Source organism: Coregonus clupeaformis, chromosome 33 (assembly GCF_020615455.1).
Source record: "Coregonus clupeaformis isolate EN_2021a chromosome 33, ASM2061545v1, whole genome shotgun sequence".
Classification (NCBI taxonomy): domain Eukaryota; kingdom Metazoa; phylum Chordata; class Actinopteri; order Salmoniformes; family Salmonidae; genus Coregonus; species Coregonus clupeaformis.
Window position 1 is genome coordinate 37,361,798 of NC_059224.1, and position 17,220 is coordinate 37,379,017.

At 46.5% G+C, this 17,220-nt stretch overlaps 1 protein-coding gene across 1 annotated transcript in view; it reads left to right on the forward strand.

Annotated features, from left to right (window-relative positions):
- The first annotated feature begins 456 nt into the window (after nt 1–456).
- Nucleotides 457–17,220, forward strand: part of LOC121549095 (T-cell activation Rho GTPase-activating protein) — a 28,510-nt gene continuing 11,746 nt past the window's right edge. Inside the window, exons 1-3 of the mRNA XM_041860929.1 lie at nt 457–629; nt 9,288–9,376; nt 16,499–16,669. Of these exons, the coding sequence (XP_041716863.1) occupies nt 522–629; nt 9,288–9,376; nt 16,499–16,669 (368 nt within the window). The 5' untranslated portion in view covers nt 457–521. The remainder of the gene's footprint in view (nt 630–9,287; nt 9,377–16,498; nt 16,670–17,220) is intronic.

Here is a 17,220-nt window from a genome sequence, read left to right on the forward strand (position 1 = left end):
ACAAGGACATTTCTAAGTGACCCCAAACTTTTGAACGGTAGTGTATGTGTGCGTGCATGCATGTGTGTGCATGCTTGTGTGCGTGTGTGCACGTGTAAGTATTTGTGCAGGTGTGCCCTTTCATGTGTGTGTGAGGCCCCTCGTCCCTGAGATATTGTTAGGGCTGGTTGTCACGGCGGTGCCCTGCTCGTTAGCCTGGAAATAGGGGCGAGCGCTTTGGTGGGATGCCCAGCGATCTCATTACTACAGGAAGCCTGTCCGAGCGTAGAGATGGGGGGGGGGGGGGGACGGACTGTGAGTCCAGCAGGCCAATGTCAAGCAGAACCCCTGTTTCCTCCTTTGTCTGGTGGTCCTCCATTGTTCTAAACCCTCATTAGCGCCAGCTGAAAAATAAAGTCAGGAGGACCCTGTGCCCATCCTGTGTACTGTAGAGCCCCACTAGTCTACTCTCACAAGTCCCTCCACTGTTCCCCTGCACTCCGCTCCACATACTGACTGGACAGGAACACGGACAGGGATACATGGACACAGACATGGAAGTTCCAAGAACACGGACTTTGGACGATCTTGGGATCGCAGTGATGAGGAGGGGAAGCTATGACGAAGCTGGGGCTTTAGGACTACATCCTGTGAGTACTTACCAACTTTAGTAAGAGTCTTTGTAGCCTTCATGGTAAAATGTTTGAGTGGTGCAGATTGAGGGTATTGACATGGCAACGGTCAAATCACAATGGTTTCATTGATGTTGCCATGTAATGGCTATATGCATGGTTTTCAATAGCTACATTTATGTAAAAAGATATATTTGGCTTGAGATTCAATTAGAAGACATAGACATCACGGACACTTTATTATTTGACCATATTTTCAAACAACAGCCTTTTGCATCATTATCAACAGAATAATGGACTAACGGCTACACAGACAAAACTCATAAACAACTTACCTACGACTCATGTTTGTCATGGATGCATGAACATGCACAAACGCACACTGCAACACCTTAAACATAATTCCTGAAGCTTTGAATAAACCTTGCCAAAGCCTTTGGAGAGGGTGACCTCTCCACCCTAACCTGTGTGTGACAGTAGGGCCTTATGTACCTCTCCACGTACACCATGCTGTGGCTGGGCTCAGTCGAGAGGAAGAGAGCTCACACTCCTCAGCTCAGCCCCAGAGCTGAGGTGTGTGAATCAGTTCTCCTTTCTGAATCAGGATCATATGCTACACTATATGTACAAAAGTATGTGGACACCCCTTCAAATTAGGGGATTCGGCTATTTTAGCCATACCCGTTGCTGACAGGTGTATATAATTGAGCACACAGCCATGCAATCTCCATAGACAGATCACCATGCGCAATGCCAAGTGTCAGCTGGAGTGGTGTAAAGCTCGCCGCCATTGGACTCTGGAGCAGTGGAAATGCGTTCTCTGGAGTGATGAATCACTCTTCTCCATCTGGCAGTCCGACGGACGAATCTGGGTTTGGCGGATGCCAGGAGAATGCTTCCTGCCCGACTGCATAGTGCCAACTGTAAAGTTTGGTGGAGGAGGAATAATGGTTTGGGGCTGTTTTTCATGGTTCTGGCTAGGCCCCATAGTTTCAGTGAAGGGAAATCTTAACGCTACAGCATACAATTACATTCTGGAGGATTCTGTGCTTCTGACTTTGTGGCAACAGTTTGGGGAAGGCCCTTTCCTGTTTCAGCATGACAATGCCCCTGTGCACAAAGCGAGGTCCATACAGAAATGGTTTGTCGAGATCATTGTGGAAGAACTTGACTGGCCTGCACAGAGCCCTGACCTCATCCCCATCGAACACCTTTGGGATTAATTGGAACGCCAATTGTGAGCCAGGCCTAATCGCCCAACATCAGTGCCTGACATCACTAATGCTCTTGTGGCTGAATGGAAGCAAGTCCCTGCAGCAATGTTCCAACATGTAGTGAAAGCCTTCCCAGAAGAGTGGAGGCTGTTATAGCAGCAAAGGGGGGACCAACTCCATATTAATGCTCATGATTTTGGAATGAGATGTTCGACGAGCAGGTGTCCACATACTTTTGGGAAAACATTTCAAAGTTTTGTTTCTCACAAATTGAAAGTAGTCATTCCCATCTGCTATTGATGTGCTTTGAATGTTTCATGAAAAAGTATACTTGGCATTGACATTTAGTATTTAAGATGTCTCTCCACCCCGTAGCAAAATGAGTATAATTCCAGGAAATTAACTTTAAAACTTCAATTTTTCTCTTCATGGTCAAGAGGGGGGCCACTAAAATGTTTTGTCCGTGAGGTGGGGTACCCCCCACAACCAAATCTCGCTTAGGACTCCCAAAAGGGGGTATGTTTTCATGAGCTTGGGTCCCAGGAAAACACAAATTTTTCAATTGGGTCCCAGGCTGAAAAAGTTTAAATGTTCTTCTGAAATATGAACACAGAAATACTGGACATTTTGAACTGTTATTATGGTGGCAATTTGACACAATTACAATCATGGTCTTGAATTGGACTTGCATTTTCTGTCTCGGTCTTGACTCGTTCTCAGATCCCTCTCCCCCCTCCTGGTCTCGGTCTTGACTCGGTCTCGACCCCCCTCCGGTCTTGGTCTTGACTGACTCGATTTGCTCCGGTCTTGGTCTTGAATCGGTCTCACTTGAGGTGGTCTCAACCACAACACTAGCTCTAACAGCACCTTCTGAACTGTTATGATGGGCATGGCAATGTTTTGTGCATACCTGCAATACATCAGGCAAGAAAAACCTGGGTTTTGGTCACGAAAAAACAAACAAATTCAAAAAGTTCAGGTAGCACCACGCACATTTCCAAACAGAATTTACCCCAGTGTTTTACCCAAAAGGCTCAGACTTTTCTGTTTCCATCTACGTGGGTCGACACCCATGTTTGGGCCATGGCTCCGGCAGACCTGCTTTCACTTGGGGCCAAAGCCACTGGTACTTTTCAGTTGACATTTACATAACAATGGTTAACTGTGAACTTTAACACCTTCTCACAAAGCAACTGTTTTGATTATGCAGAGGTTGTTGATTCTGCTCTTCAGAAGTCCTCACTGTCAGCCATAGCTATGGAAACACAATTTCCCTAGTATAACATAAGGTTGTATACACTAGTATAAGGCATTTTCAAAACACAAGGCACAAGAACAGCCATTCAAGAGAGCAGAATCACAAGATGACCTGAGGCCTTTGACCTTTGATCCAATCAATATAGGTGCAGGGCCTGTGGACTGAACGATGCAGTAACCTAGAGCTCATCAATGGGCTGGATGAATGGGTCTTCTTGTTCAGTGTTCAGTGACCTACACTCAAGTGAGCAGGATTCACGTTTGTGATTGTGAATGTGGGTGCTGGTTCTCTGACGAAGGTGGGTCATGCGAGGTAGCTCTATATGGGCCAATGTGGGTTTGTCAGTGGGTACATTTGCCAGCTAGTCTGCTGCTCCGACGTGGCCTTGCTGGAAAAGAGGGCACCTCTCTAGGGCAGGGTGCCAGAGGGTGAGAGGGCGAGAGGGCGAGGGGTGCTTTGTTGTATATCCTTGTCTTGGGGTTCGACGTTAACTTCCAGCCCATAACTCCTCATAGGGGAGTGTCTATCCAGCGTTTTTCTTTCTTTCTCCTTGGTCGGCCCGTAACCCAGTTTCTGTGAGGTCTGTTTGTGGGGAGAGGCAATCAGAGCAGGACAGTGCGTCAAAAACAAGATGGCTGCCAGATTATCACGATGCCACACTTTTGTTTTCTTTGATTTGTTTTCTTTTTAATAGACAGAGAAAGATTTTGTTTCCCTGTGATTATGTCTAACCTGGATAAAGTTGGTCCACTAAAGCCTTTGTTGTGTTATTGAATTATAGTAGTAGTCCTGGTTATCGTTTAACTCGCTTTAATAACAACTAATAATCATACAGGTTTCACGGTTCAAAGCCATTCTAGCTCGAACGCTGTAGTCATGTCTTAATCTCGTGATATAGTCTATTCAACTATACTACAACCTTTTTGTCATTGTTCTTGTTTTCTATGGTGGGGTAGATGATAATAACGCGTGAACAGATATGTAGCTCAGTTGGTAGAGCATGGCGCTTGCAACACCAGGGTTGTGGGTTCGATTCCCACAGGGGGCCAGTATGAAAAATGTATGCACTCACTAACTGTCACGCCCTGACTCAGGGTACTCGTATATGTTGAGTCAGGGTGTGGTGTTCTATGTTTCAGTCTAGGTGTTGTAGTTCTGCGTTTGGCCGGGTGTGATTCCCAATCAGAGACAGCTGTCGCTCGTTGTCTCTGATTGGGGATCATACTTAGGCAGCCTGTTGGCATGCATTAGTTGTGGGATCTTGTTCCGTGAGTAGGTTTGTTTTGTGTTTAGCCTTAGGACTTCGCGTTTCGTTGGTTCGTTGTTTTGTTAGTGTGTTTATCGGTGAAATAAACATGTACGCATTTCACGCTGCGCCTTGGTCTGACCCGTCCTTCAACGAACGTGACAGAAGATCCCACCAAACACGGACCAAGCAGCGTGCCCAGGAGGACCGTACACCCTGGACACAGGTGGGGAAGATGTGGTCGTGGGAGGAGATATTTGCGGGGAAAGGACCATGGGCGAAGGTAGATGCCCAGGCAGGAGAGGAGAAACGGCAACACATAGGGCGCCGGTCGAGGAGGAAGCCCGAGAAGCAGCCCCAAGAAAAATGTTTGGGGGGGCACACGGGGTGGTTGGTGGAGCCTAGTTTTAGAGCAGAGCCAACTCCCCGTACTCACGCGAGGAAGCGAGTGACTGGGCAGGCTCCGTGTTATGCGGAGCTACGTACTGTGTTGCCAGTGCACCGGCACAGTCCTGTACGTCCTGTGCTAGCACAAGCCAGTGGTGCGTGTCGCCAGTCCGGCCCGGCCCGTTCCTGCTTCTCGCACCAGACTAGTGGTGCGTGTTCCCAGTCCGGCCCGGCCCGTTCCTGTTCCTCGCACCAGGCCAGTGGTGCGTGTCGCCAGTCCGGCCCGTTCCTGCTCCTCGCACCAAGCCAGTGGTGCGTGTTCCCAGTCCGGCCCGGCCTGTTCCTGCTCCTCGCCCCAAGCCAGTGGTGCGTGTTCCCAGTCCGGCCCGGCCTGTTCCTGCTCCTCGCACCAAGCCAGTGGCCAGTCCGGTCCCTCCTGCTCTTCGCACCAAGCTAGTGGTGCGTGTTCCTAGTCTGGTCCGGCCCGTGCCTGTTCCTCGCACCAGACCAGTGGTGCGTGTGTCCAGTCCGGCATGGCCCGTGCCTGTTCCACCGGTGCCCAGTCCAGCTCCGGTTAGCGGCTCCAGTCCAGACCCAGACGTCAGCCCCTCTCCAGGTTCGGGGTCTCCCACACCAGGGTCCAGACAGGGCTTGGAGTATCGTGGGAGGAAGGAGAGGGGAAGCAGCGCGCTGAGGTCCAGACCAGACCAGGGGCGCAATAGGGAGCCTTAGGACTTCACGTTTCGTTGGTTTGTTGTTTTGTTAGTGTGTTTATCGGTGAAATAAACATGTACGCATTTCACGCTGCGCCTTGGTCTGACCCGTCCTTCAACGAACGTGACTGTAAGTCGCTCTGGATAAGAGCGTCTGCTAAAATGTAAATGTATTAAATGTATGTTCACTGTCTTAAAAGATATCAGGGACGTTATTATGTTCTGTTTGTTGACAAGACTTTGGAGAGTATTCTTTTCATTTTGTCCTTATTTTTTCAATTGCTTTGTACTTATTATTTTTCACTTTGGTTTGTCCTTCACAAGATGTCATTAGAAAAGACTCTTCTTTTACAAGCATCCTTATTGCATTTATTGTAGGCCTAGAATGACTGACCTTCACGTCCAAATCCTCCTGGTTTTATAAAGGAACATTGTGCCTGTATTTTTCCAACAAATATAGCAATCACAATTTACAATTCTACATTCAGTAATGCTTTCTGAGGACTTGTGCTCGCCTTTATCTAATATGCACAGTGCATTCATAAAGTATTCATATCCCTTGACTTATTCCACATTTTTGTGTTATAGCCCGAATTCAAAATGGATTAAATAGATGTTTTCTCACCCATCTACACACAATAGCCCATAATGACAAAGTGAAAACATGTTTTTAGACATTTTTGCAAATGTATTGAAAATGAAATACAGAAATTCACACACATGAGTCAATTCATGTTAGAATCACGTTTGGCAGCAATTACAGCTGTGAGTCTTTCTGGGTAAGTTTCTAAGAGCTTTGCACAGCTGGATTGTACAAGCTCTGTCAAGTTCGTTGTTGATCATTGCTAGACAGCCATTTTCAAGTCTTGCCATAGTTTTTCAAGACGATTTAAGTCAAAACTGTAACTAGGCCTCTCATGAACATTCAATGTCATCTTGGTAAGCAACTCCAGTGTATATTTGGCCTTGTGTTTTAGGTTATTGTCCTGCTGAAATGTGTATTTTGTCACCCAGTCTCTGTTGGAAAGCAGACTGAACCAGGTTTTCCTCTAGGATTTTGCTTGTGCTTAGTTCTATGACAAACATACCCATAACATGATGCAGCCACCACCATGCTTGAAAATATGAAGAGTGGTACTCAGTGATGTGTTGTGTTGGATTTGCCCTAAACATAACATTTTGTATTCAGGACATAAAGATAATTTCTTTGTCACATTGTTTGCAGTTTTACTTGAATGCCTTATTACGAACAGGATGCAGTGATATTCTGTACAGGCTTCCTTCTTTTCACTTTGTCATTTAGTTTAGTATTGTGGAGTAACTACAATGTTGTTGATCCATCCTCAGTTTTTCTCCCATCACAGCCATTAAACTCTGTAACTGTTTTAAAGTCACTATTGGCTTAAACATTTTTTTACCCATTTAGCAATAATTGCTTTTCTTTGCGAGGCATTGAAAAACCTCCCTGCTCTTTGTGGTTAAATCTGTGTTTGAAATTCAGTGCTCGACTGAGGGACCTTACAGATAATTGGATGTGTGGGGTACACTGATTAGGTAGTAATTCAAAAATCATGTTAAACACTATTATTGCACACAGAGTCCATGCAATTTATTATGTGACTTGTTAAGCACATTTTTACTCCTGAACTTATTTAGGCTTGCCATAACAAAGGGGTTGAACACTTATTGACTCAAGATATTTCAGATTTTAATTTTTAATGAATCAGTAAACATTTCTAAAAACATAATTCCACTTTAACATTATGGGGTATTGTGTGTAGGCCAGTGACACATAATCACAATTTAATCAATTTTAAATTCAGGCTGTAACACAATAAAATGTGGAAAAAGTCAAGGGGTGTGAATACTTTCTGAAGGCATCTGCAACATTGTGACCACATTCAAAGACCGGGCCGCCACACCCTCAGCCTGGTACACTTTGTCCAGCTGATCTGCCGAGAACCGGCACTGTTTATTTGGAAGCACTGTGCTAGGATTAGCCCTGGTTAGCCTTTTTGAAATTGCTCTTACCACTGGCCATCTTACTCAAGCAAGGAAGCACTGGCTACACAAGCAGAGCAGAAAGTAGTGGGTTTTTAGCAAACACAAAAACGTATACCAAGACCAAAAACTCGCAACATCTAGGGGACGATTACTCTCTCCCCACTAACAGACACCTAAGTTGGAGCCGAATCTCTTAGTGTAAATTGCATTTCACTTTCTTCCTTCAGGCGAGCTGATGAGGGAAGACTTGAGGAAATGAATGTCAGCCAGGAAGGCAGGGCTTCCGAGGGCGGGCTCGGCCTCCATTGGCCCATTGGGCGTGATTTTAGTTTGATAGGTCGTTGACTCTCCAAAGTTATACAGAGTGACCGACTGAAAGGGAACTCGCGTCTATAGCTGCATAATGCCTGTATTCTGAGAAGAAATCTTTGACCTTTCTGATTGGAACATATCTTTCAGTCAGAGATGGCTTTGGTATGCAGATAAGGCTTTTTCTAGTGCCTGAGGAGTCAAATGTCTCCCAGAAAAAGGAGATGGGTTGTGTTCCAGGAAAAGAGACAGCCTTTTTCAAGATGGAATGAGGAAATCCATATGTGGTTGTTTGACTGGGGGGGTGAGGAGGAAGGAGTAGGACAACAGGAGAATGACTATCCAAACCAATTGGACCTTTCTTGACCATTCCTTTATTCTGTTTGTAGAGTATGATAGGCCAAAGAATACAAACCCATCATGCCTACAACACATTTACTGTATATTTATAGCATTTGTAAATTCAGATACATTTTACCTCATGTAAATTTGCACACAGCTTTCACCCTATGTGACTCCTCCAAAGCTCTGTGTGTGGTGCCTTTACAGGTTTGCTGCAAAATTGAATGGTGCACAGGGCATTCATGTTGCGAGATTGTCGTCGCACATTGTCAACATGAACACTCATTCGTTTCTAACAGAGAGTACAGAGCGGCAGATGGGGGTGGTGAATTATGGGGGCTGTGTTGTTGTTGTTTTAGTTTTCCCATGCCTGAACAAGCTGTCATTGTTTTGGCCCGAGCCAGTTTGCTCTAGAATTTTGTGGGCCAGACAATGGGACTGTAGCCCTGGTTCTGCAGTGATGGGGGTGGGGGCTGGGGAAACGGGCTGGACAGAGCCTGTGTCCCAAATGGCATCCTATTGCCTATATGGGCCCTGGTCATAAGTAGTGCACTATATAGGGAATAGGGTGGCATTTGGGACACAGACAGAATGTTCTACATGAGTGCATGAGGGAAATGGACTGACAATCTGGAAGAGAACGGTCTAAATCAGGGTTTCCCCCCACACCCCCCTAGGTGCACATTTTGGTTTTTGCCCTAGCACTACACAGCTGATTCAAATAACCATCTCATCATCAAGCTGATTATTTTAGTCAGCTGTGTAGTGCCAGGGCAAATACCAAAACATGCACCCAGGGGGGCCCCAGGACCAAGTTGGGGAAACCCTGGTCTGAATGCTGGCTGTACAAATTAGCTCCAAATTAGGTCAATTAGGAGGACCATTATAGGTGCGGCTTTGTTGAAATGAGCCTGTACAGACAAAGAAATAGCTATAACGGATTTCTGAAATCCAATTGAAAATGTCACAGCAATTCAGTTTGCCGTTACTGTATCTATGAATCCAAGCCGTTTGCCATTATTCTATCCCTATGCCGTTTACCCTGAAGTGATTTATTTGATCCACTTAATCAGAAAAAGTGTGAAATGGCAGATATATGTGTGTGTGTGCGTGCGTGTGTGAGTGCGTGCATGTGTGACAATGTATGTGTGACAATGTACAGTATATGCTAATATTATGCTCAAACCTTCTGTTCTCTCACAGCACCTTCGCAGTTTGGCCCAGAGGCGTCGTTCCGCCCCGTCCCTGGCTTTTGAGAAGGCTCTGGGCAGCATGCCATGGTCCTCCATTAGGTGAGTTTGCCATACTCCTCTCCACTCTGTTATCACAGTAGTATCTACTACCACCACCCATCCCAGGGGGCAGTAGAGAGCCCCTCCACTCACAGCCAGCTGCCACTTTATGAGATTCAATAGATATAAATTGGATAAAGGGGTTTCAATGCACAGAAATAGGATAGAAAGGTGTTTCAAACGTTCAATGTATAGACATAAAATGTTTTGGTTACAGTTCTTTATCTTTTTGTTTAAGTTTTATCTCTAGGGCGGCAGGTAGCTTAGTGGGTAAGAGCATTGTGCCAGTAACCGAAAGGTCGCTGGTTCTAATCCCCGAGCCGACTAGGTGAAAAATCTGTCGATGTGCCCTTGAGCAAGGCACTTAACCCTAATTGCTCCTGTAAGTCGCTCTGGATAAGAGCGTCTGCTAAATGACTAAAAATGTAAATATGCATTTCTGAACTAGACTTCTAAATCACCCTCATTTACATGTGGAATTACTTGTTGCTTATTTAATATTCAATACCGTCTAACTATTTCTTCAGAAGCAAAAAAGCCCAAAGCATAATTCAAAGAGACATGTAATTTACACAAGAACACATTATTTTTGTTGTTGTAATTATATTGCAATTTCTCATCTGCAACTCTTCACAACATTTCACAGCCTTTCATACATACAGTACATGACATACAAACAAATGTAAGATCAGCCTTCCCCCCCTGCTGTGACCACTAGTTGAATGGTGTCACTATGACTCACAATGACACCTCAGTCGGCGTAAAGGGGGCTGCAATGCCCACTCTCTATGGTAACTGTGGACCAGATGTCATGAAAGGGGGTTTTCTACAAGACCGGGCAACCGTTGTCTAAACCCACTCAGAACTCCCTCATCACCCCCAATGTTCAAGACTAGGGTGACTCCGAGGACACATAGACAGAGGAGTGGGGATGGAAATTGAAACCAGAAAACAAACAAACAAGTGTGGGGTTGAGGACTGGCGAAGATAAAAATGTGATATTTACTTTATTTGTTTTATGTGTTTTAATGAACCATATGAAATACCAGAAGGACAGAGAGGAAGAATCTAATAACCCCAGCAATAACTGACTGTCCATCACACTACATATTCAAGTTCAGTCTTCAAACATAAAGTGATCTTCCCAGCCTGTGTTTCAAGGGATTACTAGTAAAAGCCATCCAAATAAGGTTGATCTAATGTGGCTCACATTAATAAGGTACTAGTGACAACTGATTGCTGAGAACTCTACCCATCTATTTCTTCTCATATATAATACACTACCAAGTGGTGGAAAAAGTACCCAATTGTCATACTTGAGTAAAAGTAAAGATAACTTAACAGAAAATGACTCAAGTAAAAGTAAAAGTCACCCAGTAAACTGTTACTTGAGTAAAAGTCTAAAAGTATTTGGTTTAAAATATACTTAAGTGTTTTATTTTATTTACAGATAGCCAGAAGAAACACTCCAACAACCAGACATCTTTTACAAACGAAGCATGTGTGTTAAGTGATTCAGCCTGAACAGCGGCAGTAGGGATGATCAGGGATGTTCTCTTGATAAGTGTATGAATTGGCCTATTTTCCTGTCCTGCTAAGCATTCAAAAATTTAACAAGTACTTTTGGGTGTAAGGGAAAATGTATGGGGTAAAAAGTAAATTATTTTCTTTAGGAATGTAGTGAAGTAAAATAAAAAGTTGTTAAAAATATAAAAAGTAAAGTACAGATACCCCAAACAACGACTTAGGTAGTACTTCAAACTATTTTTACTTAAGTACTTTACACCACTGACACTACCCATCTATACCATCTCAAGTGATACTGCATCAGGAACCCATCAAAATTGCAAATCAACCAATGTACTATTACAAGTGTTTTTAAAAACTATTTATAAACTAAAAATGAACAGTTTATAAAATACTTATAAACCCTTTCATAAAGTATAGTGTTATGAAGATTTATATGTGTCACACCCTGACATTGAGATCTCTAGTTGGGTTGGTCAGGATGTGAAATCAAATGTACATATTTCTATGTTGGCCGGGTGTGGTTCCCAATCAGAGGCAGCTGTCGGTCGTTGTCTCTGATTGGGGATCATACTTAGGCAGCCATGTTGCCTACCTTAGTTGTGGGATCTTGTTTCTGTTTGGCTTGTTTGATGTTTAGCCTCTTGAACTTCACATTCTGTTAGATTTTGTTATTTTGTCGGTGTTTATTAAAATAAATGACTATGTACACATACCACGCTGCACCTTGGTCTGATCCTTTACACAACGAACATGACAGAAGATCCCACCACCAACGGACCAAGCAGCGTGGCCAGGAGGAGCAGACATGCTGGACACAGGTGGGGAAAACATTTTGGACATGGGAGGAGATATTGGCCGGTAAGGGACCCTGGGCGAAGGAAGAAGCCCAGGCAGGAGAGAAAAAAACGGAGAATCGAAAGGTCCCGATCACGAAGGAAGCCCGAGAGGCACGGGGTGGTTGGCGGAGCAGCAGGAGGCCCTGGAAGGGCTGATTGTGGAGAGGGAGATAGCGATAGAAGAAGCCGCTATGATAGATGCCCTCCAAGACCTGCAGCTCAGTACTCTGAGAGAGGAGACCACCGCCTTACGGGAGCTGTTAGTTAAGAGGGAGCAGGAGCTCTCCCTTCAGAAGGAGGCACTGCAGGAGGCCCACAAGGGGAAGGAGTCAGTGGATGCACGGAGAGAGGAGCTGGCCAGGCAACAGGATGAGCTGAGAGAGGAGTTAACCCTCCAGCAGCAGAGAGCTCGGTCCTTAGAGCAGAGGCTGGCGGAGCCAGGTTTAGCAGAGCCATCTCCCCGCACTCGCTTTGAGGAGCGTGTGACCGTGCAGGCACCAGGCTATGCGCCGGCTTTACGCACTGTGCCGCCAGTGCGCCTTCACAGACCGGTACGGCCTGTGCTTGCGCCTCGCACCAAACCAGTGGTGTGTGTCTCCAGCCCGGTGCGCCCCGTACCTGCTCCTTGCACCAAACCAGTGGTGCGTGTCTCCAGTCCGGTATGGCCCGTACCTGCTCCTCGCACCAAACCAGTGGTGCGTGTCCCCAGCCTGGTACGGCCCGTGCCTGCTCCTCGCACCAAACCAGTGGTGCGTGTCCCCAGCCTGGTACGCCCCGTACCTGCTCCTCGCACCAAACCAGTGGTGCATGTCTCCAGTCCGGTACGGCCCGTACCTGCTCCTCGCACCAAACCAGTGGTGCGTGTCCCCATCCTGGTACGGTCCGTGCCTGCTCCTCGCACCAAACCAGTGGTGCGTGTCCACAACCCAGTGCGTCCTGTGCCAGCGCCCCGCACTGGCACGAAGCAGAGGCTGGCGGAGCCAGGTTTAGCAGAGCCATCTCCCCGCACTCGCTTTGAGGAGCGTGTGACCGTGCAGGCACCAGGCTATGCGCCGGCTTTACGCACTGTGCCGCCAGTGCGCCTTCACAGACCGGTACGGCCTGTGCTTGCGCCTCGCACCAAACCAGTGGTGTGTGTCTCCAGCCCGGTGCGCCCCGTACCTGCTCCTTGCACCAAACCAGTGGTGCGTGTCTCCAGTCCGGTATGGCCCGTACCTGCTCCTCGCACCAAACCAGTGGTGCGTGTCCCCAGCCTGGTACGGCCCGTGCCTGCTCCTCGCACCAAACCAGTGGTGCGTGTCCCCAGCCTGGTACGCCCCGTACCTGCTCCTCGCACCAAACCAGTGGTGCATGTCTCCAGTCCGGTACGGCCCGTACCTGCTCCTCGCACCAAACCAGTGGTGCGTGTCCCCATCCTGGTACGGTCCGTGCCTGCTCCTCGCACCAAACCAGTGGTGCGTGTCCACAACCCAGTGCGTCCTGTGCCAGCGCCCCGCACTGGCACGAAGCCTCCTGTGATGATCCATGGCACGAAGCCTCCAGTGATGATCCATGGCACGAAGCCTCCAGTGATGAGCCATGGCACGAAGCCTCCAGTGATGATCTATGGCACGAAGCCTCCAGTGATGGTCCATGGCCCGGAGCCTCCTGCGACGGTCTACAGTCCAGAGCCTCCAGCAACGGTCTGCAGTCCAGAGTCTCCAGCTCCGGTCAGCTGCTCCACTCCTGTGCCAGAGCAGCCCGCTCCACCGGAGCCTAGTCCAGCTCCGGTCAGCTGCTCCACTCCAGTGCCAGAGTAGTCCACTCCACCGGTTTCTAGTCCAGCTCTGGTCAGCTGCTCCACTCCAGTGCCAGAGCAGTCCGCTCCACCGGTGCCTAGTCCAGCTCCGGTTATATGCTCCCTACCAGAGCCGGGGCAGTCCGCTTCACCGGTGCCCAGTCCGGGTCCGGTCGTCTACTCTTCCCCCATGCCGGAGCCATCTGCTCCACCGGGGTCCGAGCCGGAGCCAGACGTCAACCCCTCTCCAGGGTCGGGGTCTCCCACACCAGGGTCCAGACAGGACTTGGTGCATCGCGGGAGGACTGCTGGGCCGGGACCAGACGTCAGCCCCTCTCCAGGGTCGAGGGCTCCCACACCAGGGTCCAGACAGGGCTTGGTGCATTGTGGGAAGACTGAGAGGGGGAGCATCGCACCGGGGTCCAGACCGGACCGGGCGTGCAAAGGGGAGGCAGGATGGGAGAAGAGTTTACTGCCTACGTCACGTCCGAAGCCGGAGCCGCCACCGAGGCTAGATGCTCACCCGGACCCTCCCCTAATGAGTCAGGTTTTTGCGGCCGGAGTCCGCACCTTTGAGGGGGGGGGGGGTACTGTCACGCCCTGACATTGAGATCGCTAGTTGGGTTGGTCAGGGTGTGAAATCTAATTTATATATTTCTATGTTGGCCGGGTGTGGTTCCCAATCAGAGGCAGCTGTCGGTCGTTGTCTCTGATTGGGGATCATACTTAGGCAGCCATGTTGCCTACCTTAGTTGTGGGATCTTGTTTCTGTTTGGCTTGTTTGATGTTTAGCCTCTTCAACTTCATGTTCTGTTGGATTTTGTTATTTTGTCGGTGTTTATTAAAATAAACGACTATGTACGCATACCACGCTGCACCTTGGTCCGATCCTTTACACAACGAACGTGACAATATGGTTTCATCACGTGGATTCATTTATGGAATTTTCCATACGAGTGAATGATGTGTCAGATTTTTATTCCAGTCTTTGATCAGCCCCAACAGTAGTTCACACCCAGACCACCACAGTTACAAACAAACAGGTGGGGGAGTCCACTCCAACCAGACAACCTAACTTCCATCAGAGACGTCACACCCTCACACTCACACCCGTTCAACACACAACAAGCAAGTGAACCCTGAGCTGCAGTGAGGGGGCGGATGATGCTAGTTTCACTACAGTGGGTGGGCCAAGCGTCTTTGACGTAGAACATCTTAGAGATGGTCGTATGATCTTTAAGCCTATACTCTACTGATAATGTTGAAGTATGCTAAGTAGTGAAGTTGTGTAGGCACTGTGTTTAGTGGTAAGGCCAAGTAGGTCAAAGAGTGTAACGTAGGAGTCCCTCTGTGATATCGATTTGAATATCTGTCCAAAACACACACATTGAAAGAGGGACATATGTCAAATGAAGACAGATAAGTTCCACATAGAATACAATGTGAATTCTCAAAACCATTTCTCTAATGCTATTTAATTAATGTTTATAAAAGATAAATAATAGAAGTTAGGGCTTGAACAGCCCTAACTTATAGGTTTGACTCCACAAATGCACAAAGCGTGGGAATGACACTGTGACATGACGCTGAATGTTTCTGTTTATAGTGTGAAACATGATGTATTGAGTGAGACATTTTTTGGGGTCTCTTAAGAAGATTAGCAACATTGTAAAATATGTTCATTGCTGCTTGCTTTCCGTGAGATACAAACAAGCAAGCAACATCATCTGTATTGTTAATCACGATTGTGGGAGGCAAGATAAAGGCCTAAAAAAAGGTCAGAGGGAAACTGAGGAGAGTGAGGGTGTTTGAGTATGAGGGAGGTGAGAGAGAGAGAGAGCGAAAGAGAGAGAGTGGGGGGGGGAGAGAGAGAGAGAGAGAAAGAGTTCTAACCTCATCTGATGTGTAGTATGAAATAAAAGAACAAACTTTCATGTGAAAACTGTCATTCAAAGCCACACGGCATACCATTTCACCTTAAATTCACTTTATATCCTTTTTATAGATACATCATGCCCTTGTGAGAGTCATAGCAACTGGCTGGAAGCCAATTTGAAGATAATTGCATTTGCTCAATATGTATTTGCTCTACGTTTTGCATACAGGCTCCTCTCATTCTGTTTCTATAAGTTCAAGAAAAAATCTATGTCTGCAACTCTGGTATGCTCCCGTGGTGATTGAATAAGACACACAAGAAAGACAACGTTTCGATCCAAGTTGGATCTTTGTCAGGTTAGCCCGAAACATTGTATTTTTTGTGTGTCTAATTAAATCACTATAGGAGCATGCCAGATTTGCAGACATTTTATTTGATAAGTTCTTCTGTCCTGTTGGATGCGGATGTGCATATTTTTACATTTGTTCTCTCTATAAGTTACCATACATGAGAATTTCATCTGTTGCTGCCCCTAAAACAACCAAATGGACAAAATTGGGCAAATCTGGTTGAAATTGTCATAATAACCAGTTTTGTCCACTGGAAAAATATGTGATACAAGTCCGGTATACATCACAACAACCTCTCAATAATGAAAAGCTGTGCAAAGCCCATGGTCTAGAAGTGGTCACACACCCAGTGCTGTCACATTCATGCCTCCCCACCGGAGATCGGGGTTCAATCCCTGCATCCTCCTTTCCTCCCCATCTACTAGTCTAAAGAAAGCATAGAAATACTGTTAGTCTAAATAAATACAAAATAATAATAGAAAGCTTGTGTAGCATTGATCTGCTGGTAGAGTAGGCCCTGTGTGTTGAAATAACTGACCTTCTTATTCAAAATGAAGGCTTCACTGAAATAACCCCATTCTTTGATGAAAAGATTATGAAGTTCTGATGACAAACAAATGATTCGATGTGGTCATCTGGCAAAAATGAAAACCGACCCTCAGTTAAGTCCACCCACACATGCACCCAAGCAGGCACACAAACATAGTTCCTCCTTAGTTCTGACCCCCACTCTCTCTGCCCTCTCTACCCTAGGGAGGAGGCTCCATGCTGGGTGTCGGTGGAGCAGTGCCCTTTCGTCCTGGGTCTTAGCAGTGAGAATGCAGAGCTGGTCCTGGACACCTGTGTTCAGGTCACAGAAGGCATGAAGACCAGAAGGAGACAACTCTTCCTCTTCAGCGACGTGATCGTTATCGCCAAGCTCAAGTAAGATATGGAACATAATAAGCACACACACCAACACATATACATACAGCCTGCATAGCAACTCACAAAAACACACACACACACACCACATACAGTGGGGAAAAAAAGTATTTAGTCAGCCACCAATTGTGCAAGTTCTCCCACTTAAAAAGATGAGAGAGGCCTGTAATTTTCATCATAGGTACACGTCAACTATGACAGACAAATTGAGATTTTTTTTCTCCAGAAAATCACATTGTAAGATTTTTTATGAATTTATTTGCAAATTATGGTGGAAAATAAGTATTTGGTCACCTACAAACAAGCAAGATTTCTGGCTCTCACAGACCTGTAACTTCTTCTTTAAGAGGCTCCTCTGTCCTCCACTCGTTACCTGTATTAATGGCACCTGTTTGAACTTGTTATCAGTATAAAAGACACCTGTCCACAACCTCAAACAGTCACACTCCAAACTCCACTATGGCCAAGACCAAAGAGCTGTCAAAGGACACCAGAAACAAAATTGTAGACCTGCACCAGGCTGGGAAGACTGAATCTGCAATAGGTAAGCA